At 38.1% G+C, this 25701-nt stretch overlaps 1 protein-coding gene across 4 annotated transcripts in view; it reads right to left on the bottom strand.

Moving 5' to 3' along the window:
- Nucleotides 1–25701, bottom strand: part of CUNH18orf25 (chromosome unknown C18orf25 homolog) — a 98563-nt gene that overhangs the window by 20069 nt on the left and 52793 nt on the right. For 2 of the 4 annotated variants that reach the window (XM_033177844.1, XM_033177843.1), the window contains exon 3: nucleotides 5301–5483. The exons of 1 other annotated variant lie outside the window; for it this stretch is intronic. In XM_033177844.1, coding sequence (XP_033033735.1) covers nucleotides 5301–5483 — 183 coding nt within the window. Of the gene's footprint in view, nucleotides 1–5300; nucleotides 5484–20901; nucleotides 21511–25701 lie in introns of those variants that run through there. One more of the 4 variants, XM_033177845.1, reaches the window with a different exon arrangement.

Genomic DNA, 25701 nt, shown 5'->3' on the forward strand with positions numbered 1-25701 from the left:
CAACACATGGTAAAACCATGTCTCTACTAAAAATACAAAAATTAGCCGGGTGCAGTGGCACACACCTGTAATCCCAGCTACTTGGGAGGCTGAGGCAGAAGAATTACTTGAATCCAGGAGGCAGAGGTTGCAGTGAGCCCAGAATGTGCCACTGTACTCCAGCCTGGGTGACTGGAGACTCCTTCAAAAAAAAAAAAAAAAAAATCTAAAATCTTACCATCAATTTGATGCAGATAAACATGAAGAACATGATCATACTTCATCTCCTTCACAATACTGATTCAGAAACATGGCCATTCTGGTCTGATTATTAAAAACCCTACACTAGGAACAGGAAACCCAGGATTCATTTCTCTGTACTGCCACCATGTTAGGGACAAATCAAGATTACCATCCCTATTGTAAAGATGGGGAAAATGCACAGAGCCTACCTTCTTGACAAGAAGGCTGATGGAAAAGATAAGATATTTCAAGTTTTAACTTCCCAGGGAAAAAATTCTAAATAAGTTCAGTTTACCACATTTATAAGCCTTCCTCACCAAGACTTCTGCTTCTTTTTGTCCCAACTACATTTATGTTTGCAGTGAGCCCTTACTAGCAACAAAAATGAAGCCATTTTCAGATATATTAATACAGTTTTCTAAATGTGCTGGATACAAGAGTTACCTGAGGTTATTATTAAAAAGAGATTCCCAGAAACCATTTCAGATTTATTGACAGAATCATCCGGGAGAAACCTAGGAGTGTGAATATTTATAAGCACACTGAGTAATTTCTATGTCCTGGCAAAATTTAAGAAGTACTTATAACAAGAGCAACTTGTTGCAGTGCAAGAGAGTAATTAGAAATTCAGTGATTGATACATTAATCACTTCCTTATTCAGTCTACTTCAGCATATTAACATAATGCTGGTTAGCATTTCTAAGGGCCTACTATGTGCTGTCCTCCATAGTAAACACATTGTATTTCACTTAGTGGTAACAATAACCTTTTGGAGTAGATACTATAACTGGCTGTGTCCCAGTTTTGTACATAGGGAAAACTGAGGCTTTATATAATTTACCTGAGGGCATGTGGTTTCTAAGTGGCTACTGGTTCAAAACCACCCACTACAGTGTTCAATTCCACCATCAATTTAAAAAAAGCAAACACATGGCAAGAGCTGAAACTGAAAATTTAGGTCTTTCGTTGATCAGCAGCTTCTCTAATTTCAACTTACTTTTTAACGCCTGCATGTGATTCAAGTATTTTGCCTAGGTTAGAACTAAAACTAAATATATATTTTGGATGCAAGATAATCATCTAATTGCTTGGAAATAGGCAAACTACTCTATTTTCAGTGCATACCGATGCGATCCTAAATGGGATGAGGCTGTGGACCTGGGTTGAGATGCTGCTGTTGATTAAAGTGAACCCCTGAATAGTCTGTTCAATAACTAGGCTTTTATTTTGTTGTAAAGGGGAAAGAGAGACCCCAAATTAACTATTAAAATTTTAACTTACACTCACACCATAAGAATGACCATCTGACTAATAGTCCAAGTCTCAAAACTATTAACTGGCTCCTAAGCATAAATTCTATTAATATTTTATTGAGACACCATAAGCACATTCAGATATCTTCATAAGATGGGTTCCACTATGATAATCACATCAAGACTATAGTATTATTTGTATTTATTACCCACATACCAGTATTGTCTGACTTGAGAAAAAAAAATGCCTTTGAAAGAGCCAATAAGCTTCATAACAAAATGTCATGGGGATCTGCCGAGCAGTGGTGACTGCATCCTATGATATACAGAAACCTACACAAAATTTATGGTCCAATATGCACAAATGCTCTCTCTATATATTAATTATATCCTAGAGAAATTATCATACACATATACCAAAAAACACATAAAGAAATGTTAAGAGCAGTATCACTTAAGACAGCACCCAAAATGTCCAACAAGAGAATGGGTAAATTGTGACATATTCATATAGTGGAATACTAAATAGCAGTGGAAAATGAATGAACTAGAGCCATACATAACAACAACAAAACTCATAAAATGTTTAACTAAAAAAGCACATTTCAAATGATTACCTTCAATGTGATACCAATTAGTTTTAAAAACATGCTTATTTAGATACATAACAAATATAGTACAAATATATAAAGAAATACATAGGAATACCACATATTAAATATCAAATTTAGGATAGTTTTGGCGTGGGAAGGGCAAAGGGAAGGAAAACATCTGAAGCCACAGTTGTTTTCCTCCTCACATACTTTTACCATGCTTTATTTCTTAAAAAGAATGATGGGAGTTTCCTAAGAGTGCTTTTTAAATAATCGGGCTAACAATTACTTGAATCTGAAAATGTGAATGCTATCCCAAAAGCTAAACTTTAATGATATTTTAAAACCTCAAACTTTGCACTATTCAGTTAAGTCATACGAAATGGTTGGATCTGTGGTAGGTCAAAAAATCAAATATTAATAATTCCATATGGTTCAACCTAATATTAAGAATTCTGCATATGAAGAGCAAAACATTGGTAATCACTCATTTTTACCCCAAAACTTTACTATAAAATGGTCTGTATTTAATGGCAAGACTAAGAAAACAGGGAAATAAAACTGAAGTGGAATGGATGACTTAATTGTCAAAGGATGAAAAACAAAGATAAACCATCTAATATACAAATTACAAGATTGGGTGTGGTGGCTCACACCTGTAATCCCAGCACTTTGGGAGGCCAAGGTGGGCAGATGATCTGAGGTCAGGAGTTTGACAGCAGCCTGGCTAACATGGTGAAACACCATTTCTACAAAAAATTAGCTGGGCGCAGTGGTACACGCCTGTAATCCCAGCTACTCGGGAGTCGGAGGCCAGAGAATCACTTGAACCTAGGAGGCCAAGGCTGCAGTGAGCCAAGATCGCAACACTGCACTCTGGCTTGGGCAACAAGAGCGAAATGCCATCTCAAATAAATAAATAAACAAACAAAGTAACTTAGAAACACACGCTGTACAAAATGTGGCCAAACTACTTTCCACTGATATAAAGCATTATTACTTCCTTTTTTTTCTGAGACCCAGTCTAGTTTTGTCACCCAGGCTGGAGTGCAGTGACACAATCTCAGTCCACTGCAACCTCTGCCTCCCAAGTTCAAGCAATTCTACAGCTGAGATTACAGGCGCCCATCACCACGCCCACCACTGCGTTCACCACCACACCCACGACTGTGTCCACCACCACACCCAACACGCCCAGCTAATTTTTGTATTTTTAGTAGAGATGGAGTTTCACCATGTTGGTCAGGCTGGTCTTGAACTCCTGACCTCAAGTGATCCTCCTACCTTGGCCTCCTAAAGTGCTGGGATTACAGGCGTGAGCCGAGCCACTGTGCTCAGAAGCATTATTACTTCTTTTTTTTTTTTTTTTTGAGACGGAGTCTTGCTCTGCCACCCAGGCTGGAGTGCAGTGGCCGGATCTCAGCTCACTGCAAGCTCCGCCTCCCGGGTTTATGCCATTCTCCTGCCTCAGCCTCCCGAGTAGCTGGGACTACAGGCGCCTGCCTCGTCGCCCGGCTAGTTTTTTGTATTTTTAAGTAGAGACAGGGTTTCACCGTATTAGCCAGGATGGTCTCGATCTCCTGACCTCGTGATCCGCCCATCTCGGCCTCCCAAAGTGCTGGGATTACAGGCTTAAGCCACCGCGCCCGGCCGCATTATTACTTCTTTGCAAAGTATTTGTATTAACACATATTAATAAATCCTTAAAAAGACACTTGTTGGGCAAAACAAGTATTTATATATATAAAAACTGAAGTCCAGAGGAGAAACAACTGGTCCAAGGACAAACAGGCAGTTACCAGTCAAAAAAAAACAAAAAAAACAAAATCAAAACTAAATCCAGGTTCTGTTCCAAAATTAGCTACAGTAAATCAATCAGGTCAACAAACAAGTGATTTTTCTGTAGTTCCAATCAAAGATTATGAAAGGAATCATTTAAGACAACAACAGGCTGCCGTGGTGGCTCACACCTGTAATCTCAGCACTTTGGGAGGCCGAGGCAGGTGGATCACAAGATCAGAAGATGGAGACCATCCTGGCTAACACGGTGAAACCCCATATCTACCGAAAATGCAAAAAATTAGCCAGGTGTGGTGGCGGGCGCCTGTAGTCCCAGGTACTCGGGAGGCTGAGGCAGGAGAATGGCGTGAACTTGTGAGATGGAGTTTGCAGTGAGCCAAGATCGCGCCACTGCACTCCAGCCTGGGCGACAAAGCAAGGCTCCATCTCAAAAAAAAAAAAAAAAAAAAAAAAGACAACAACAATCAGTGGAGTTCTGTCTCAATATAAAAAGTTCTAAACTATAACTCATTTTTTTTATAAAACTCATTTTTCATAAAAGTAACTTTAGGTAGTGATTAAACTATTAGATAACTCATAAAACCAATGCATTTATAAATTAACTAGAAAACTATAATCTTTCAGCAACACTAAAGAAATTATACACTACATAAGCAGTCTCTCAATCCCCTTCTTCTCTTCTTAAATGATCAGTGCTAGTACTTTCACAACAACAACAAAAAGGTTTAAATTAGAATGCTGAAAGTGTTGAGGAAAATACTGAAGGAGACTTGGAGGTATCGTGAAAGTTTTTCAAAGGTAATAGCAGTGGATTTTTTAGTGAATAAATACCACTTTAAAGAAGAATCACAAAACTAAAAAAATGTAAGACAGGGACAGAGATTTTTTTCCCTGAGCTAACAGAGACAGAAACTAAAAGAAAGGGGTTAGAAAAGACAAATGAGAACTTACTGAAGAGTAATTAACAGGCTCACTCCACAGCAAGAAGCACAAGAAACAGTGGCAGCACTGTGTATGAACAGCCAGCCCCACAGGGAGAGAGATTCAATGATTCCCTATCCAAGCTGCAAGGTCACTACCCAGAATTAAAGTGAGAGAAAGAACTGGCCAAAGAATATGAGCATATCTGGGTCATTTTTGCATATATTGGGCATTTTTAATCCAAGAAATATGCCTACTGAAACCTACCAATACCTACAATTAATGTCTTAAATGCTCTTATTTGTACTTCCTTCTGAGTAGGAAAGATGAATGACAAGCTATCCAAATTGTTTCGGGTATAAATGGCAGCCTGGATAGTCACAATCAATCATTCAATGCCAGATGTCTCTGGTATGACCTGTTCTCCTCATCAGGGTCCACTACAAGGAAAACAGCTGCCAGGACACATGCATATTACATCATTAGAGAAGGGGAATGGGGAAGACCAACCTGCCTCTGCATTCAGCTCCTCTAGAAGCCCGGTGGTCCTCCAGGTAGCTCCTGTGTCCTGGCCGCCTACAGAATTATTGTGCTCTTGAACTACTGCAGCCGCCAATAAATTGTCCACATTTACCACTTCTGGCTCAGAGCTGGTGTCAGACATATCATAATGAGCTACAACTGGAGGTCCATCTAGGGAGGAAAGAAAATGTATACTTGTATCTAACGTGCGGGGTGAAAAATACTTCTGACACTAGTAAGAGCCCTCTAATGTCAGTTGCCTTCATTATTCTATATGATCAGAAAAGCTGCACTTTATAGATCTAGTATTTTGTACAAAATGTGAAAGTGAAAAAGATAATCCAAGCTTACAAAGATGATGGACATATTTTGGAAGGCGGAAAAGGAGTGTTACTATGAAGAACAGAAGACAAGACTATACTCAACAATGTTACACTGAATTCCTGTCATACTTTTAAAGAGCAAGATTAAGAAAAAAAGGATGACTCCACAGAGAAAGTGGAACTGATTTCTTAAAGGAAAAAACTGATGCAAATTATTAAAGCCCAATTTATATTTTTTAAAAGAATGAATCTAGTTCTTTCTCTTACTGGGTAATATAAAAGTCTCTAGTAGATTCAGAAAAGAAAATCAAATATATTTTGCTATGTCCTAAAGAAATAAGGTTAACACTAGAGCTCTTTGAGTAATGTATCTATTTCCAGTAAAGTCTTTTTATAATAACAGGGATGTTATACACTTTATGACATTCTATTAAAAGACAACACAACAAAATCCATTTTCAGGATTTTGCTTTGGATATCTTATGAGGGATATTTCTATTTCCTTTTCCCTAAGAAAGACAACCAGCTCATACTCCAACTAAATGATATGCAATCTTATGGGTGATTTTACAAGAAGATATTAAAGTTCTTACTGGAAGAGGTCCCTTCCACCCTCAGATCCCCCTAACTGGCTGAAAAAGGCAGCTGAGTTTCAAAGTAAATTTATTACACTGCAGCAATTCATGCTAAAATAAGTCAAAATTCATGCTTGTAGAATAGATACATGCTTTAAAATGCTAATTCTACCCCTTTTTTAAGAAAAACATTAACAGCAAAAAGCAAACATAAAGTTTCCCTTCAAGTAAGAAATCCCTCTACTACCCCTATTTTAATATAAAGCAGAAATAAAGGAATGCTGTTTTCTCCCCCAAAGGCTATTTATGAAGCGCAAGCAAACTATTTCCATTAAGGTTTTTAAAATATCATCCAACAAATGAATATTAAACACACCTATTTTATGAAACTCTTGACTATGAAGGAATGCATATATGTCAATGAATCATAATAATGTAACACAATGAAGTATTACTATTTTAATACAAATATCCATTGTGTCAATTGTCACTGAACAAAAACACATTTTGGGTAGCGACCCCTTAAAACTAAACTACCAAACCACAGGTTTATGTAGTGATATTTTTTAAATACAAAATGACCAAACATAAAAGCAAATGAGTTGTTAGGTGCCACTGTATAAAGAACAGACATGTCACAATATGAAATTCTGACGATCAGGACAACTTTAGTTGACCACTTAAAAATAATTTCCAGATCCCCTTAAGGGGTAAATCAAGTTCAATGACCAAAAAATTCAACAGTGTGGCTTTGGTATCAGTTGGTAATTGATTTTAGTTTAAATATCAAGAAACTGATTCGTGTTTGAGGTTTTTCTTTTCTAAAAAAAAGAAAAGAAAGTTGCAATATTCTATGGCATTCTCGTCAGAGTTCAAAATGATTACTATGGAATCAAGATACTGTGTGATGTCCAAATACTTGGGTGCAGAAGATATGAGGGCCAAGTACAATATTGACTATTTGACCGTATGTTCTATTTTTTAAGGGCTTTTTTTTTAAGGTGTTTGTAGTAAGTTATTTTAGTGAGTTATTTTAAAATTTATATGACTAACACCATTCAGAGCATCTTGCCCTCGTATTCTCCACCCCATCCCCAAATTGAGGCAACAGGTCAATAGTCAAGTCAAAATTGTACCACTCCTACATGTATAATCATGCAAAAAAGTATAAGTGTATACATGCAGAGTGACATCACCTACCCATGAAAATAACTCGTCTGAAAGTCTTCATCAGTAGGAAATACAAGCATAAACTTGTTATCTGGCTTCATTCTTGTATCTTCCATATTTCCAAACAGCACACCTTATAACTTAGCTTAAATTTAGTATTCATCATAAACAGAGACAGCAATATTTTCATATATTACACTTAAAATTGAAAATAAATTATGATCACTGTCATTTTTCATTTCCAATATATTCAAACAATGACAAGTCAATACTATATAAACTTCAATAAAATAATGAAATGGTTGTCTTTCCAACTTTGTCTTCCAACAAGAAACCACAATTAAGGATCTTGTCTTCCAAGGTCATTTTACACTATCATTAGGAAACCAAACTTAAATAAGATTTGTTTAAAGCACTTGGGGCCAGGTGTGGTGGCTCACGCCTGTAATCCAAGTACTTAAGAGGCCAAGGCAGGTGGATCACTTGAGATCAGGAGTTTGAGACCAGCCTGGCCATCATAGTGAAACCCCGTCTCTACTAAAAATACAAAAAATTAGCTGAGTGTGGTGGCGTGCACGCCTGTAATTCCAGCTACTGGGAAAGCTGAGGCACAAGAATCGCTTGAACCTGGGAGGCAGAGGTTGCAGTGAGCTGAGATCATGCCACTAAACTCCAGCCTGGGGAACAGAGCAAGGCTCTGTCTCAAAAAAAAAAAGCACTAGGCGTCAGGATTTGTACTCTGAGTTACTATACAAATATTAGCTAACTTATGGTAACAATTTGTGACATTCTTTTAAAATGTGATTCTTGCTATACAGAAGTAAATGACAGGTAAGATTCTGCAGTTATTTTATCTGCTTTTTAAAAGAAATATCTTTTGAAGGGGAAAAAAAATCGCTGGGGAGGAGCTAGGAAAATTCAGCACATTAATAACAGAAGCTGACCGGGCATAGTGGCTGACACCTGTAACCCCAGCACTTTGGGAGGCTGATGCAGGCAAACCACTTGAGGTCAGGAATTTGAGACCACCCTGGCCAACATGGTGAAAACCCGTCTCTACTAAAATTAGCTGGGTGTGTGGTGCGTGCCTGTAATCCCAGCTACTTGGGAGGCTGAGTGAGGCAGGAGAATCGCTTGAACCCAGGAGACGGAGGTTGCAGTGAGCTGAGATCACACCACTACGCTCCAGTTTGGGCAACAGAGCAAGATTCCATCTCAAAAAAAAAAAAAAAAAACAGAAGCTGCTATCTATTTGATTCTATCAGTTCATTATAGGATAGAATAAACATGGGGATACTGCCCTTGCTCTCACATGATTATTCCTCTATGCTACTAAAACAACTGCATTGCTACAAAGAGACTGTTTTGATTTTCAAAAATATCAAAGTAATTACTTCAAGTAAAGTTATACATGAAAACATTTCCAATTTAAGATTCAGTCATTAACATAGGCACATTCCATGCTTACAACATTTAAGTTATCCAAGCTGCACATTCTCCCATCTGCCAGCTCTGATGTCTGTCACAATCTTAAAACATAAATTTCTAATATTGAACTTATTGGTTTTTCTATAATCATTAAAAGCATCTTTCTATAGAGGTAAATGTAACACTTCTGTGTTAAATAATTAATAACCATTCAATCTGTGGATAACTCAGGTGCTATTTCTCCTCCTGATCAAATTATTTTGAAATGTTTGCTGTTACAATGACAACACAGGGAAAGTTAAAGGTCAAAAACCCACCAACGGCTGGGCACAGTCTATAATCCCAGCACTTTGGGAGGATGAGGCAGGAGGACTACTTGAGCCCAGGAGTTCGAGACTAGCCTGGGCAACATAGCAAGACCCCATCTCTATTATTTAAAAAGTATAATAGGGCCGGGTGCGGTGGCTCAGGCCTGTAATCCCAGCACTTTGGGAGGCCGAGATGGGCGGATCACGAGGTCAGGAGATCAAGACCATCCTGGCTGACACAGTGAAACTCTGTCTCTACTAAAAATACAAAAAACTAGCCGGGCAAGGTGGCGGGCGCCTGTAGTCCCAGCTACTCGGGAGGCTGAGGCAGGAGAATGGCGTAAACCCGGAAGGCGGAGCTTGCAGTGAGCTGAGATCCGGCCACTGCACCCCAGCCTGGGCGACAGAGCGAGACTCCGTCTCAAAAAAAAAGAAAAAAAATTATAATAATATTTTAGAATTTTTAAAAAATCTACCAACTACTTTTTATTTAAAAACATCAACTCATCCATTTTATGCTAGAAATGGGTTTGTACTGTCTCACAAAGCTTCTATCCTACATAAATAGGTTCTAACTTTTCAAATACCAAAATATGGATATATCTGTGTTGTCGCATATTCCTGATACAGTGAGGTCTACCCCCTTATGACCTTAAGTCTTCTGCATTGTTGCCATCAAATGTTTAATTTTATGAATTAGTTTCCTTTTCAAGTATGTTCTAAATCTCATTAGAAAATCTGAATCACAAAAACAAATCAAAACAAAACCTAACTTTTCCTTTACTATGTTCATCCCATGACAAATTCCCCTTTCCAGGTTTGATAATCAGAAGCACAGGATTTTAAAACTAAACAAACACTACTCTCATTTTACAGACGAAAATTTGAGTCCTAATTAGGTGAAACCACAACAGACTATAATTGTTCTCACTGCTGAAGGAAAGAAGAATATACAGGATGAGACTGGTGCTCCCAGCACAGGAACTATAGATTTTTGGCAGCAGACACAAGTTAAAGCCCTGCCTACTCCCTCTTAGCTACATGACCCTGGTAAACTATTTCACTAATCAGTGTCTTCGCGGAGTTATGCTGAGGATTTGTCTTCGCAGAGTTATGGTGAGGGTTAAAGGTAACGTTAACAAAGAACACAAAAGGAATTTAAACATTGGTCCACTGCCCTGCCTTTCCATTATACTTAGCACCTGCCCTATTTTGTTGTTTGTTTGCTTACCTTTGCATGTATACTCTGCTGTATACCACTGGCATGCAAGAAGCTCTGAGGAACATCAGTGCCTATGCTAGTGCCTGATGTTGGTCATAGATGAACCCAACTCGGTAAGTAAATGCTTTGGCTAGGATTCATAGTTGAATAAGGTCATCACAAACGTGACTTTTTTATTTTTGTTTGAAGTGAAATGTCAGCTTACATGTATTCATAGAAAAATGTTTCAAAGCCAAATGGAAATTGCTCAGGATTAATCTACATTTAGCATCATCTTGCCTACAAGAGCACCTCCACTAACACAAGTGTTGTCACTCTCTCATTATGAACGCTAACTAAATCTAGGAAACATGAATAATTCTTGTAACCCAGAGACACATGGGAATATCATTCCCCCTTCCCTTTCTATTGCTAAGTCTAAGGCACAAGGAAAGGTGGGGCAATGGACAAATACATGGTTGGCCCCTTTGACCCCCATTTCAATGTCTATGTAGCCATAGTAATATACAATAAAGCCTAGAAGAAATTCCCTTCTTCCTCTTTGCCATACCCAATCTCTCCAATCTCCTCACTAAGAGAAGAAAAAAAATCTGTCTTGTTGCTGTCAAAGGACCCTATTACAGGCCCTTTGATGGCCTAGGCCCGGTTCTGTTATCCACACAACACCAAGAGAAAGAAGGAGGGGGTAAACATCATACTTAGCCTCAATCCAGATACTGAAAAGCAAAAAATCTTATACCTTATCTAGCCAAGGAATCTAAATATGGGGAATAAGGTGTGGGCATGAGGGACTGAGGGAAAGAGGCAAACCTCAAGAGCTACAGAAGGAAATTTGCATTTTAATAGAACCTACTCAAGAAAAAAAAAAAGCACTTTCATTACACATTAGAATATTTACCAAGATGAAAATGTATATTTACAAATGAGGCTAGGCACAGTGGTTCACATCTGTAATCCAGCACTTTGGGAGACTGAGGTGGGTGAATCACTTTGAGGTCTGGAGTTTCAGACCAGCCTGGGCAACATAGTGAAACCGCTGTCTCTACTAAAAATACCGAAATTAGCCTAGCAGAGTAGCACACGCCTGTAGTCCCAGCTACTCGGGAGGCTGAGGCAGGAGAAGCACTTGAACCTGGGAGGCAGAGGTGGCAGTAAGCCAAGATCGCGCCACTGTACTCCAACCTGGGCAACAGAGCGAGACTCCATCTCAAAAAAGAAAGAGTAAAAACAGTAATAAAAATATCAATCAGGCCGGGCGCGGTGGCTCAAGCCTGTAATCCAGCACTTTGGGAGGCCGAGACGGGCGGATCACGAGGTCAGGAGATCGAGACCATCCTGGCGAACACGGTGAAACCCCGTCTCTACTAAAAATACAAAAACTAGCCGGGCGAGGTGGCGGGCGCCTGTAGTCCCAGCTACTTGGGAGGCTGAGGCAGGAGAATGGCGTAAACCCGGGAGGCGGAGCTTGCAGTGAGCTGAGATCTGGCCACTGCACTCCAGTCGGGCGACAGAGCGAGACTCCTCCTCAAAAAAAAAAAAAAAAAAAAATATCAATCATCGCTTCTTGGCCTTTTGACTAAGATCAAGTGTAAAAATATCAATCAAAAAAATAGAAAATACATGCAGAATAATTTGAAAAGAGAGCAGTCATTTTCAAAACACCTCTTAGAAAAGAATTTCATCAACAAAAGATAAAAATCTATAAAGGGCCATGTCCAGAAAAAAAGCCTTAAATACCAAAAACTATATATGTAGTATTTTCTTCAGAATAACATCAGAAAATTATTTTAGTAAAAGGAAAAATGTCTAAGATAGGGCTACATGGAAACGAAATGCAGCAATATGCACTGAAACTTTATGTTTAGGAGTTAAGTCATTTTTAAAATAAAACCAAATGAATGTATTTTGTACTTTTTCTATTATACTTTATTAAAAATTTAAACTTTTTGTTATAAAGTTTCCAAGATGAAAATAAGATTTTAAGGATTAAATTTGTCCTTATACTGGTAAACCTTACATCATTTTGTCCACCCAGGAAAGTTATTTATGATATTGATGAAGGGTTTACCATTTTGAAAAGATCAAAAGAGGTAAAAGCAAAGATCCAAGATTATCAGAGTAATGGAAAAGCTGATCAAAAGAAAAAACAACTTAATGTGTCACCACTAACTATAAAGTTGTGAAGTCTCTGATTCAAGTGGGATTATTCGAAAGATAGCTCAGGTAATTAATCTGGATATTTAAGAAAAGCTATAAATACAGAAATGAGGCATCTTAAGAGGTTACCATCTTTCAATTTATCTGTTTCAGGGACAAATCCATGACCTACTGCTTTGAGGATTTAGATCCGCAGAGAAAAAAAACTGAAATATCTGTACTGCATACAGCGAGAAAGAGCACAAAATTTAGACATATTAGCCACATCCCTATGTCTACGTACCCTGCTAAACAGTCATTCATTCCACATTCTAGCCTTTTGATTTCTCCTTGAATCAGTCTAAATTTTGCTATTTTTTCAAATATTCATCAATTTTTAATAGGATAGTTTAGTAGCACATACAGTTTAAAGAAAAAAAATCTTGACTTTTTATGTTCACAGTGGTATTCTTTTCTCAATTACCAAAAAACCTAAAAATAATCCCCCAAATACGTAAAATCTATTGTTATATTAACTAGAAACTAATACCATTTATTTCATTACAGAAAAGCAAGTTTCTTGATTCAGAAACACCTAATATGAATTAACTGGTAGGGAACCACATAACACCATCCTCAACAGAGTAACAGGAAACATTTCTTTTTCAAAATTTTTATTCATCTAGGTTACATGTCAAATGCACAGTGAGGTAAAGGATATTAAGAAAATGCAATAAAATAAAAACAGTAATTTCATAACATTCTTCCCAAATCTTAAAGTTATATTATGAATAAAACTTAATAGCCAAAGAATACACTTCTTTCTGGATTATTCCTTCACTTTCTATGATGTCTTCTATTTTACACTGTGGTAATCTAATATAACATGAGAATATCTACTCAATACTAGCAAACTAACAGTTTGGTTGCAACTTCCACTAACTTTCATAAACTTCAGAGGAAATAAAAATAGAAACCAGGGGGGAAAAAATGAGTATAGAAACTTGGAAGTTATTCCATGTTACTTACAATTCACAATCTCATAACTTCTAAACAAATTAAAATGACATGTTTTTTATCTGTACTAGGATTAAGGGAATATGTTATTTCTGAAGAGGATTTTGAGAAAAAAATTTACTGAAATTGTTTTGACACTGTATTTTCTGACGTGGCATTCCATGAAATCTTTTTCCTTGTACCCTCACTGTACTATTTAAGTAATGTTTTTAAAGGAGAGACGAAAATCAATATAAGCTAAATAAAATATAAAAGGTACAATTAATTTAAAAGGCTACCTTTTTGTAAGATAACTTGCCCATAATTTGCTATTTTAAACAAATGAAAACACAAAGCCTGTTTGCCATCTTTCTTATAACATTCATGTAACTGTATATCTCTATGCAAAGTCAGCTATATGTTAAAAATAAAAATTACCAGTAATATAAATTTACGGTACTTTGCTTAAAAAAGAATTCACTATATTGTTTCTTTCATTAACAAACAGACTTAATACACTTTAAATCATTCTGCACACAACTTTTAAGAAATAAATCAGACTGAGCACTGTGGCTCACGCCTGTAATCCCAGCACTTTCAGGGGCTGAGGCGAGTGTACTACCTGAGGTCAGGAGTTCGAGACCAGCCTGGCCAACATGGTGAAACCCTGTCTCTACTAAAAATACAGAAAATTAGCTGGGCGTGGTGGTGGGCGCCTGTAATCCCAGCTACTTGGGGAGCTGAGGCAGGAGAATCGCTTGAACCTGGGAGGTGGAGGTTGCAGTGAGCCAAGATCACACCATTGCACTCCATCCAGCCTGGGCAACAAGAGTGAAACTCTGTCTCAAAAAAAAAAAAAAAAACAAAAAACAAAAAAAAGAAAGAAATCTTATGTAAACTGAGATATACCTAGACCCAGAGACTCTTGCTGTTAAATCTTAGTAACAGCAGGGAATGACAAAAGCAATACTCAAAATAAATTAGTTACTGTATATTCTTTTACTCGGTCTACTAGTGAGATTCAAAAAAAAAAAAGCCCCAAACCTTTAATCTTAGAAAGACATTTTTTATCAAGCTTAATTACCATAACTAGGTTTATATGTAGGCAACTTTTATTTTTTTACATACTGTTAGGAAGCAATAAACAGGTATTATATTAATAATCTGAATCCATTAGAAATCACTGTAGCAACTGTACAGTTATCTGCCTCCAGCCACTTGATAAGTCTAACATTAATGAAATTCAGTTATTTCAGAATTCTGAAGATGGGTACACACACACAGGCTCATTTATCTTAGTAAAAATCCAAACAAACAAAAAACTGATAATGCTTTCCCTTGGAGCCTTCCAAATAACAATCTGTATGCTGCTTCTAATTTTTAAAAAAGTAAAATTTCATGTAAAATATTAAGCCTGAAGATTTTAACTTGACCTTGTTGTGCTCGAAATTAAAATTGTATGTGGGCTTTAAAAACTATGCTTGATTTTAATAATGCACAAAAAGTACAGATCAATATGATTAAGAGAGTTATCATTGTCTAATAAGTGGCTCAAATAACCAGATCACTCTAATCTGCTGGTTAAATTATCTTAAGATGATTAGGTATCTAATGTCCTAGGACTGAGCTAGCACAAACTAGGCAGAAAGCAAGCTGTAGCTAGATTATCAAAAAACACATTTACCTTTAGTGAGAGGATAATGGCCTCTTAAATGCCAACTAAAGAGAAATACTAAAAGGAAGTATCAACATGTAACAACCAGTAAGAAAATTATAACTGTGGTAGTTAAAACTATAATTTGTTTCCTAACATTTCTCAAGTTATGTTTTTTACAATGTTTGGCGATTTTTTAAATGAAACATTTTTTGAAAGTCTGCAGCTTAATCCTTTTAATTCTCTCCCATGAAAACAAGAGAAAAAAATTATCTGATGGATTAGACAAAGGGAAAATTCCATATGCACATATTAGAGAAATGCAACAATCCAAACATGGGATTTTATTCTTATATAAAAAAGCATTTCAACCATTTCTGGATTAGTGTTGTAGGCTGAAAGAGATTTCTTTCCAGCATTAACCTTTTATAGACTACAAATAAATACAAACAGGACACAGTCCTTAACCTTCTTAAAATTCTAGGAAAATTAAGGGAATTCAGAGGAAATGAAGGTAGGACCACTAAGGACTTAAACAATAGCTACATAAAAATGCTGTCACATAATCCAAAAGTAATTCCCACTTACTAGTATTATTAGTACTATACATGTAATCTTGAGAATACAGACTGCCTCAGGAAAAGAGAATGCAATAACCTACACTAGTCAAGTAAAAAATATATATATTAAAACTACTTCACAGGCCAGGCACAGTGCCTCATGCCTGTAATCTCAGCACTTTGGGAAGCCAAGGCAGGCAGATCAACTGAGGTCAGGAGTTTGAAACCAGTCTGGCCAACATGGTGAAACCCCATCTCTACTAAAAACACAAAAATTAGCCTGGCCGGTGGTGGGCACCTGTAATCCCAGCTACTCAGTAGGCTGAGGCAGGAGAATCGCTTGAACCCAGGAAGTGGAGGTTGCAGTGAGTCAAGATCGTGCCATTGCACTATAGCCTGGGCGACAAAGTGAGACTCCAACTCAAAAACAAAACAAAACAAAACAAAAAACCTACTTCATAAGGCAAGGCGTGGTGGCTCGTACCTGTAATCCCAGCACTTTGGGAGGCCGAGGCTGGGGGATCCCTTGAGCTTAGGAGTTTAAGACCAGCCTGGGCAACACAGCAAGACCCCACCTTTGCAAAAAATAAGAAAATTAGCCAGATATGGTGGCACACACTTGTGGTCCCAGCTACTTGGGAAGATCACTTGAGCCTGGGAGGTTGAGGCTGCAGTGAGCCGTGACCGTGCCACTGTACTCCAGTCTGGGCAACAGAGCAACGCTCCGTCTGGAAAAAATTTAAAAAATAACCCCAGCACTTCGGGAGGCCGAGGCAGGTGGATCATGAGGTCAGGAGATCGAGACCATCCTGGCTACAGTGAAACCGCATCTCAACTAAAAATACAAAAAAATTAGCCGGGCGTGGTGGCAGGCGCCTATAGTCCCAGCTACTCAGGAGGCTGACACAGGAGAATGGTGTGAACCTGGGAGGTGGAGCTTGCAGTGAGCTGAGATGGCGCCACTGCACTCCAGCCTGGACAACAAGTACTTCCCATATTGACACTTCTTTAAATGCCTGTAATATAAAAACAAAGTATGTTGAAAGGGGAATTTTTTAATTGCTCTACCTGGAAAAGGTGTAACCATTTTAAAGCAAAACCTATTGTTTTTCAAAACAACATTCCTTAAGACAGCGATGTATTACCTTCAAAGCACTCTGCAAAAACTGAAAATCAAGATAAAAATTTTCCTATATATGTTTCTGTTATAAATTATTCCTAAAGTTAGGCCGGGCACGGTGGCTCAAGCCTGTAATCCCAGCACTTTGGGAGGCCGAGACGGGCGGATCACGAGGTCAGGAGATCGAGACCATCCTGGCTAATACGGTGAAACCCTGTCTCTACTTAAAAATACAAAAAACTAGCCGGGCGACGAGGCGGGCGCCTGTAGTCCCAGCTACTCGGGAGGCTGAGGCAGGAGAATGGCGTAAACCCGGGAGGCGGAGCTTGCAGTGGGCTGAGATCCGGCCACTGCACTCCAGCCTGGGTGGCAGAGCAAGACTCCGTCTCAAACAAACAAACAAAAAAAATTATTCCTAAAGTTAAACTCTCCAAACCACGGGATGTCAAATTTTACTTTAGGATAAATTTTTAATATTTTGGTATAGGTTCTAAGAATTAAATCAGTGTATTCTGGCGTTCCTTATCTTTCTGCCAAAACCTCTTTTTCTTCCTTTTACTCAAAATTTTGTAGAAAAGGCTTTCCAAAATTATTAGTGTTCAACACCTTTTCAAATATTCAAAATATTATTCTTACCTTGAATATCAACTATTAATACCTATGTTTTAGGCCAGATGCGAATCCCACAGAATCCCAGCACTTTGAGAGGGCAAGGTGTGCAGATCACTTAAGCCCAGGAGTCTGAGGCCAGCCTGAACAGTGTATCAGAACCCCGTCTCTACAAAATATACAAAAATTAGCCAGGTGATAGTCCCAGCTATTTGGGAGGCTGAGGTGGGAGGACTGCTTGAGCCTAGGAGGCAGGGGTTACAGTGAGACGAGATGGCACCTCTCTGCACTCCAGCCTAGATGACAGAGTGAGAACCTATCTCCCCAACCCTCACCAAAAAAAAAGCCTACCTATGTTTGTTAATTCCATTCCACTGAAATTTTTTTCTTAAAGGCAAAAAAAATCTACAGAGCTCTTGCCTGATTATCCAATAACAATAAAAATTAGAATGGATCCAGTCAATACAACACTAGCAATAAGTTGTCTATGTTATTCTTAAAAAATTAACCTTTTCTATCTTAAAATGCATTTCAAAGCATGCTTAATATATTAAGTATCATATCACAAAACAAAAAAGAAGCCTGTTAAGTGCTTGAAGCAGTTTACACATGCATAGAAAAGTAGTCTTTAACATAATGAAATTAAATTAATATTTTCTTACATCTAAAAATCTATGTCTAATAAAAATCTGGGATTCCAGGAAGAAGGTGAAGACAGAACTTCCCTGAAAATACCTAAACTTCAAGTAAAGACTGTAGATTCATTAAAATTCAGTCAGTCATCCAAAACCAGTATGTTCTTCCTGTTGATGTAAAACTTAATTTTAAAAAAATCTGTTTGGGGAAATAGTTAACCAATGTTGCACTATCATTTCAGAAAGAAACCCATCAGTTATAACAAACTCTTATATATTTTACAGTGAAAAATCATACTCACATTATTTATTGTAAGTTGCTCCCGGTGTTCAAACCTTACCTCTACTGGTCAAATATTAAGTTCAGAAAATCTAAAAATCATTACACAAAAAAAGAAGAGATCGACCAGGCACAGTGGCTCATGCCTATAATCCTAGCACTCTGGGAGGCTGAGGCAGGCAGTTCACCTGAGGTTGGGAGTTCAGGACCAGCCTGACCAACATGGAGAAACCCCATCTCTACTAAAAATACAAAAATTAGCCAGGCATGGTGGCGCATGCCTGTAATCCCAACTACTCAGGAGGCTGAGGCAGGAGAATCACTTGAACCCAGGAGGTGGAGGTTGAGGTGAGGTGGGTTCACGCCATTGCATTCCAGCCTGGGCAATGAGAGCGAAACCTCATCTCAACAAATGAAAAAAAAAAAAAAGAGAGACTGCTAATCATATATATTATATATATATATCCTTACTGCTAATCATATATATTATATATATATATATCCTTGTACAAGGATGTATATATCCTTAAACAAAAACTGAGCACAGAAATAAGTCATCCCCAAAGTTAACTTCTAATTCTCATAAAACCAGTTCTAAAATGAAAAAAACAAATAAAGCAGCAATTTTCAATTTTTCAATTCAAAACCAGAAAAGGAAAAAACTTGGTTCAGTCTATTACTGGTAATTTACAAGTTACAAGTATGTGGATATAGAACTGAACCAAAACAAAGTGGTGACATATTTTCTGAGTAATGTTACTAACAAATATTGAGAGACATATCGAAGATCTTGATTGTTTATATGAGACTCTAAATATACCACCTATATTTCCTCTTAAAAAACACAAGCAGAATTCGGTTTTTTCCGAAGTGGCAACTTCATTAAATAAAATGAACCTTTTTCATATTGATGTTATTATAAATGTGAAAGACTAATTTCCTCTCAAAAATAAATCCAGGCCAGGCACAGTGGCTCATGCCTGTAATCCCAACACTTTGGGAGGCAGAGGCAGGTGGATCACCTGAGGTCAGGAGGTTGAGATCAGCCTGGCCAACATGGTGAAACCCCTGTCTCTACCTAAAATACAAAAATTAGCTGGGCATGGTGGCAGGTGCCTGTAATCCCAGCTACTTGGGGGGTTGAGGCAGGAGAACTGCTTGAACCCAGGAGGCAAAGGCTGCAGTGGGCCAAGACCACACCACTGCACTCCAACCTGGGCAACAAGAGCAAAACTCCATCTCAGAGAAAAAAAAAAAAAAAAGTAAATCCAGTGGAAAACCCAATTTTAAAAAACCACATAGTATCAGCAAACTTACATATTCCTATTGAAGACTGTAATCCTAATTTAGCTGTGTCTCACATTATTACTAGAAATCTTTAAAAGATAAAATGCCAGCATTTACCAATCCCAGGCTGCACATAAAAACATCTATCATGTTGCAAGACCTTCAATCCTGTGATATTTTCTATCTTTTGACATGCTCTATGAGTTCTTTAACATAACTAAGGTCCATTTCTTTTTAATTCGAGGATTGAAAACAAAATTAAACTGGTAGTACATTCACTAATAAACTTAGTCACCAGCAATTTAAAACCCCACCCAATACACACCCCTGGATAGTGATCATTTTATCTTTATCCTCTACAGGTACCCTTTACATCAGGGTACCAGAAATTCCACTGGCTGATGATGCCTACCAGATTACCGCCTTGGGCACTGAGCTTTAAATTAAAGCTCAAAATAAAAATCCATCTCCATGTCAATGAAAAATACTATTTTTCTCATGCATGAACTCAAGCTGCAGTCTAATCTGTTTTCCCTACATTATCTTGAATAGTAGGCACATAGCAAATACTTGCTCAAAACCGTATTGTGTTCTTCTGCATACAAGTGATACTGAATATAATTCATGAAAAACTAGCAACAAATTAGATTATTAAATGACATGTGGAATAATCACATAAAAATGTTCATGGAGTACATTCACAGTTAACTATGAGCTTCACAGTTAACTATGAGGTCCCCCAATTAGAAGCAGAAGTCAACAGCGTCTGTACAGAGTAAGTGCTAAGAGATTCTCAAGGAATGAACCATCTACCTATTTGGGTTCACTAAAATTTCCAGTTTTTTGTTTTATTTATATTTTTGGTAAAAAGCAAGGAAGAGGATGGCTCCTCCTATTGTATAAATATGGTTCTATGTTCCAACCATACATAACAAAACTCAAGCTAAAATGTATCAAATTCTGGGGCGTTCTGTCGCAAATACTTAATTTTTAAAAAGGAAGCTGTTTTTTACTGCAGCTTTTAAAACATCATCAGGGCTGGGCTTGGTGGCTCACGCCTGTAATCCCAGCACTTTGGGAAGCCAAGGTGGCGGATCACGAGCTCAGGAGTTCAAGGTCACGAGGTCAGCCTGGCCAACATAGTGAAACCCTGTCTCTACTAAAAATACAAAGAAAATTAGCCAGGCATGGTGGCGGGCTCCTGTAATCCCAGATACTTGGGAGGCTGAGACAGGAGAATCGCTTGAACCCAGGAGGCGGAGGTTGCAGTGGGCCAGTGGGCTGAGATCGTGCCACTGCACTCCAGCCTGCGCAACAAAGTGAGACTCTGTCTCAAAAAAAAACCCAGCAACATCATCAAAAGAAACTTACAATGGGCAAAAGCATATTATTTCTCACACAATCCAAAAATGCAGATTGTCAATACAATTAATTTTGTGATAGATTCAAAGGTTGTTAGGTAATATTCCCATTTCCAGCAACGTTAACTAGAAAATTGCAATTATACATCTTTGGGAACTCTGACATACTGTCAATATTTGGACAAGTCATGTAAGAACCAAAGGGCTGCTGTGGCAGTACTTGGAAATCAGGCATCTGCCATGTAAGCACTTGATGGGTGATAGGGAAAATTCTTTGGCCAACTAGTTGCATTTTAGGTCCCCTGGGTTCGAGTAGCTGCTTGTTCTCTTTGCCAGTGTCAGGGTGAATTACCTTTTCCATCCACAGGTGGAACTTCTCTGTCTGCCTCTGCATCTTGGAAAAACAGCTCCTGGCCTCTTCTAGGACACTGCCTGTGCAGTTCCTATCACACAGCACCCCTGTCAAGTAATCCTGTAACTTCCCTGGGCGCTCCTTCAGATCCCCCAGCATGACCGAAGGCACCTTTAAAGACACTGAGGCCATTTCATAAAACATTATTGCTTCAGAAACTGTATTTTTATTAAGACACACTTAGGAAAATGACATAAGCATTGCTAAGAAGAGCCTGATAGATCTAGCATTCATAGGTAGTGATTAAATTCATTAATCAAAGCCACTAATTCCAAAAAAATAATGAAATAACATTATTTTTCATAGCTTTAATGTATCTACCTGGCAGCACGTATTCTGTTACTACACAGGCTGAATACAACTGACTGAATCTGTAACAGTAGTTTCCAATCTTTGCTGAACAATAAGAACTGGAGTGGCTTAAATACCAAAACCTAGGGTGGCTCCAAAGCACCTAAGATTTGTTTCAGTGTAAGCTCCCCAGGTGATTTTAATGTACAGCCTTAGTTGAGAACCACTGCATTCTTGAGTATTTTAACTCCTTTCACTTTAAAATTCTAAAAAGTTGTTTTGTCAGCTGGCCCATACTCAATCATTATACAATCACTCTCAGGTGATGATTCTTACCACACAAAAGATCTGTTTTAATTTTTTTTTTTTAATTCTTATGGAAAACCACATGAAGGAGATGATACAGAATACCTCTGGGTCAGCTTTTACAAACTGGTCTGTGTAAAGTGTTAAAATGCATGCCACACACACAAAACAAAATGTAGTTAAGTTTGGGATATACTACAAATCACATCCTTCCCCTCTGGAGAGCACCTTCATTAATGACTGAAGTGCCCTGTGGTTGAAAACAAATGACATCTGTTAACACATAATCCAGCACTTTCCAAACATCTGAACATGTGTACAACTATTAATACCCAGTAGCACAGTGGTCTAGTTTAGGATATGGTCCCATACATATATAATTTCATCCTTGAACTAGGCTAGATCATCTTTGGTTTGGGTACCCTATAGTCTGGGTCTCTAATAAAACTATACTGAACTCTTCATTCTAAGGGACCTAATAAAAATGTTACTTCCTCAGATCATTCTTGACTACACTAACTAAAATAGCTTTTCTACCCCATTCCTAGTCAATCTTTATCTCTTACATCCTGCTTATTATTCACATCATATATCCCTACCTGATAGCATATGATGAATTCATTTATTGTCTCCTCATGAAAGATTAAGTTCCATGACAGCAGAGACTTCTCTCACCGCAGTATCCCCAAAGCCATGGACTAGGTGCTCAGATACTTGCTGAATAAAACAGTGATTGATGGAATCAATCAATCTTGGCCTTATACCATCAACCTACATCGAGAGTCTTATAAATAATGCTGTTATGGAATGCTCTATTGAGCGTTTGTTAAACTAATTTGTGAAAACATGGTTTGCTTTATCACATAGTGACCTTTTATGAAGATGCAAAGAGAAGTTTCCCATGTCTCACTATCAAATACAACTGGGCTTCTCCTAGATGAAAAAGAATTTTTAATTCAGTCAGGCCACCTATTTTCAATGCCTAAAAGGCTGTGAGACAAACATTTAGCCCAGTTCTACCTAGCAAATAAAAACCTCATGAAATCGGTCACCAACCTCTAATTTCATTTTATTCCTTTTCCTCTGATTACTCCATCCCCTACGCTGTCTTCACTTTTTAACAAAGTTTTGTTTATATGAAAACTCCCTCAAGAAGGACATGACTTTCCCCAAAGCTTAGTATGTTTAGCTTATGGGAAAAAAGACTAAATGAAATTTAAAGCTTAACTTCCTTTAAGCCCCATTATAAGTGCTGGGCAAACTGAAGCACAGGACAGGAAATCAGATGCCTCCTTTGATCTGCTTTAGATTCTCTCATTACTTATTTCTCAATGAATACTAAAAATGGGTATTTAAAAGCTGAAAATGATATAAGAACATTTATGCTGGGGGCAGTGAGATAAGTTGTAGCCTCATAAAGATTCTTACAAGCAATAATCACTGATAAGCAAGACATTTTGAGGCCTTCAAAACAGGGACCAATGATGCATTTATCAAAGCCCACAGAACTTACACCACCAAGAGCGAACCCTAACAGTAAACTACAGACGTTGGGTGATAATGATGTGTCAATGTAGGTTCATCGTTGTAACAAATGTCCATTCTAGTGCAGGATGTTGATAGTAGGGGAGGCCATGGCTATGTGGGAGAAGGGGGTACATGGGAACTCTCTGTCTCCTCTGCTCGATTTTGCTGTGAACTTAAAACTGCTCTAAAAGCAAAATCTATTTAAAAAAATGACAAAAAAAGGGACCACATTCTCACCTTAAAGACACACATGCTCTTTTATTAACACTAAGATATACCTTATTTTGAGAAAAAGACTTTATGCTTTTCCTTTTACAAAGTTAATATAGGCACTCAGTTTAGGAAATAAGAAAAGCAAGCCAAAAATAGTATCTTGGTGCTTTAACACGAAAAACTGCCAAAGGATACCCACCAGTAAGACTTTAAAGCTTTTTAATTAAGTTAACATCATCCAGACCTTGTAGCATATAGAAAACCACATTTAGACATTGCATGCTTTTCAAATAATCGCTTAAATGAAGTAAAAGAGGGCACTTAATGCTTGCTAATTAATATAGAACTGTGCTGTGATTTATAACTAATGTAATTTCAAAAAAACCAGACTCTACTGTTTAGAACTTGATACCCATTAGCAGTAAGAGAACTTAATTGAATCAGACTACCAGTTTCACAGTGATTTTCAGATATAGGAGACCTAACATATCATTGCTTAACTGAGCGGTTCTGAGCCCTGGCTACTCAGTGTCATCACCTAAGGCTGATCGTATAAATGTTATCAGTTTTAAAGCTGATGTCTGGGGTCAGACTCCAAAGACTCTGATCGAATGGGGTTAAAATGGGGTCTGGGCATCAGACAGTTTAAATGCCACCCAGCTGATTCTAATACATAGCCAGATTGAAAACCATATGTATTTTACTCACCTGATTTGCATTTACCAAGCTGAAACTAGACAGTTTTTACCTGATTATTTTGTGTCAGTGTTTTGTTATCAATGTATTTTGTGAGTCTCTTAAATAGCTACAACCAGATTACAAAAGGCTTAATATAGGGACATGGGGCTTTTAGCCACTGAAATCATTTGATATTCAATCTAGGAAAAAGGTCAATTACTGCGCTTCATGGATTCACTACGTGGGTTTGGGATCTTCAACCATGAATCCTCCTCACTGCCTTCTATTTAAAATTTGCCAAGCAATTAAATCCCTAAAAGGTTAAAAAGCCTCAAAAATTAGTAAGAAAAAACACGTCAGAAGAAAAATGTGCCAAGAATATGAACAGACTTTACCAAACGAATACAAATCGCTAAACATTTTTCAACTTCACTAGTGATCAAAGAAATGCAAATTAACATCAAAATACCATTTTTTTTTTTTTAATAGAGTCTTGCTGTCACCCAGGCTGGAGTGCAGTGACGTGACCTCGGTTCACTGCAACATCTGCTTCCCAGGTTCAATCAATTCTCCTGCCTCAGTCTCCCGAGTAGCTGGGATTACAGACACACGCCACCATGCCTGGCCGATTTTTTTTTTTCCCCCCATAGAGATGGGCTTTCACCATGTTGGCCAGGCTGGTCTCAAACTCCTGACCTCAGGTAATCCATCTGCCTCAGCCTCCCAAACTGCTGGCATTACAGGCATGAGATACCACACTAGCAAGATATCACTCTTCTATCAAATCAGCAAGCTTTTTAAAAAAATTAATATTCCATAGCAAGAATACAACGCATGAACACTCAAGCTCCTGGGTGAAATAAAGTTATTTTTGTTTTTATTTGGATTTTCTTGAGACAGAGTCTTGCTCTGTCACCCAGGCTGGAGTGCAGAGGCTCAATCACGGTTCACTACAGCCTCTGCCTTTCACTACAGCCTCTGCCTCCTGGACTCAAGCAATCCTCCCACATCAGCCTCTGGAGCAGCTGGGACTACAGGCACGTGCTGCTACTCCCAGCTAACTTTTGTTATTTCTAGTAGAGATGGGGTTTCACCATGTTCACCAGGCTGGTCTCGAACTCCTGGCCTCAAGTGAACCACCTGTCTCAGCCTCCCAGAGTGCTGGGATTACAGGCGTGAGCCATCGCACTCAATTATTTTTTAAAAGCAGTATGCCAGTATGTGGTCAAGAGCCTTAAGTGTTCATACCCTTAACTCACAATAGCAAAAACTTAAAAGAGCCGAAAGGACCAACATTA

The sequence above is a fragment of the Trachypithecus francoisi genome, unplaced genomic scaffold (genome assembly GCF_009764315.1).
Source record: "Trachypithecus francoisi isolate TF-2019V2 unplaced genomic scaffold, Tfra_2.0 Lachesis_group19, whole genome shotgun sequence".
NCBI classification, from domain to species: Eukaryota; Metazoa; Chordata; class Mammalia; order Primates; family Cercopithecidae; genus Trachypithecus; species Trachypithecus francoisi.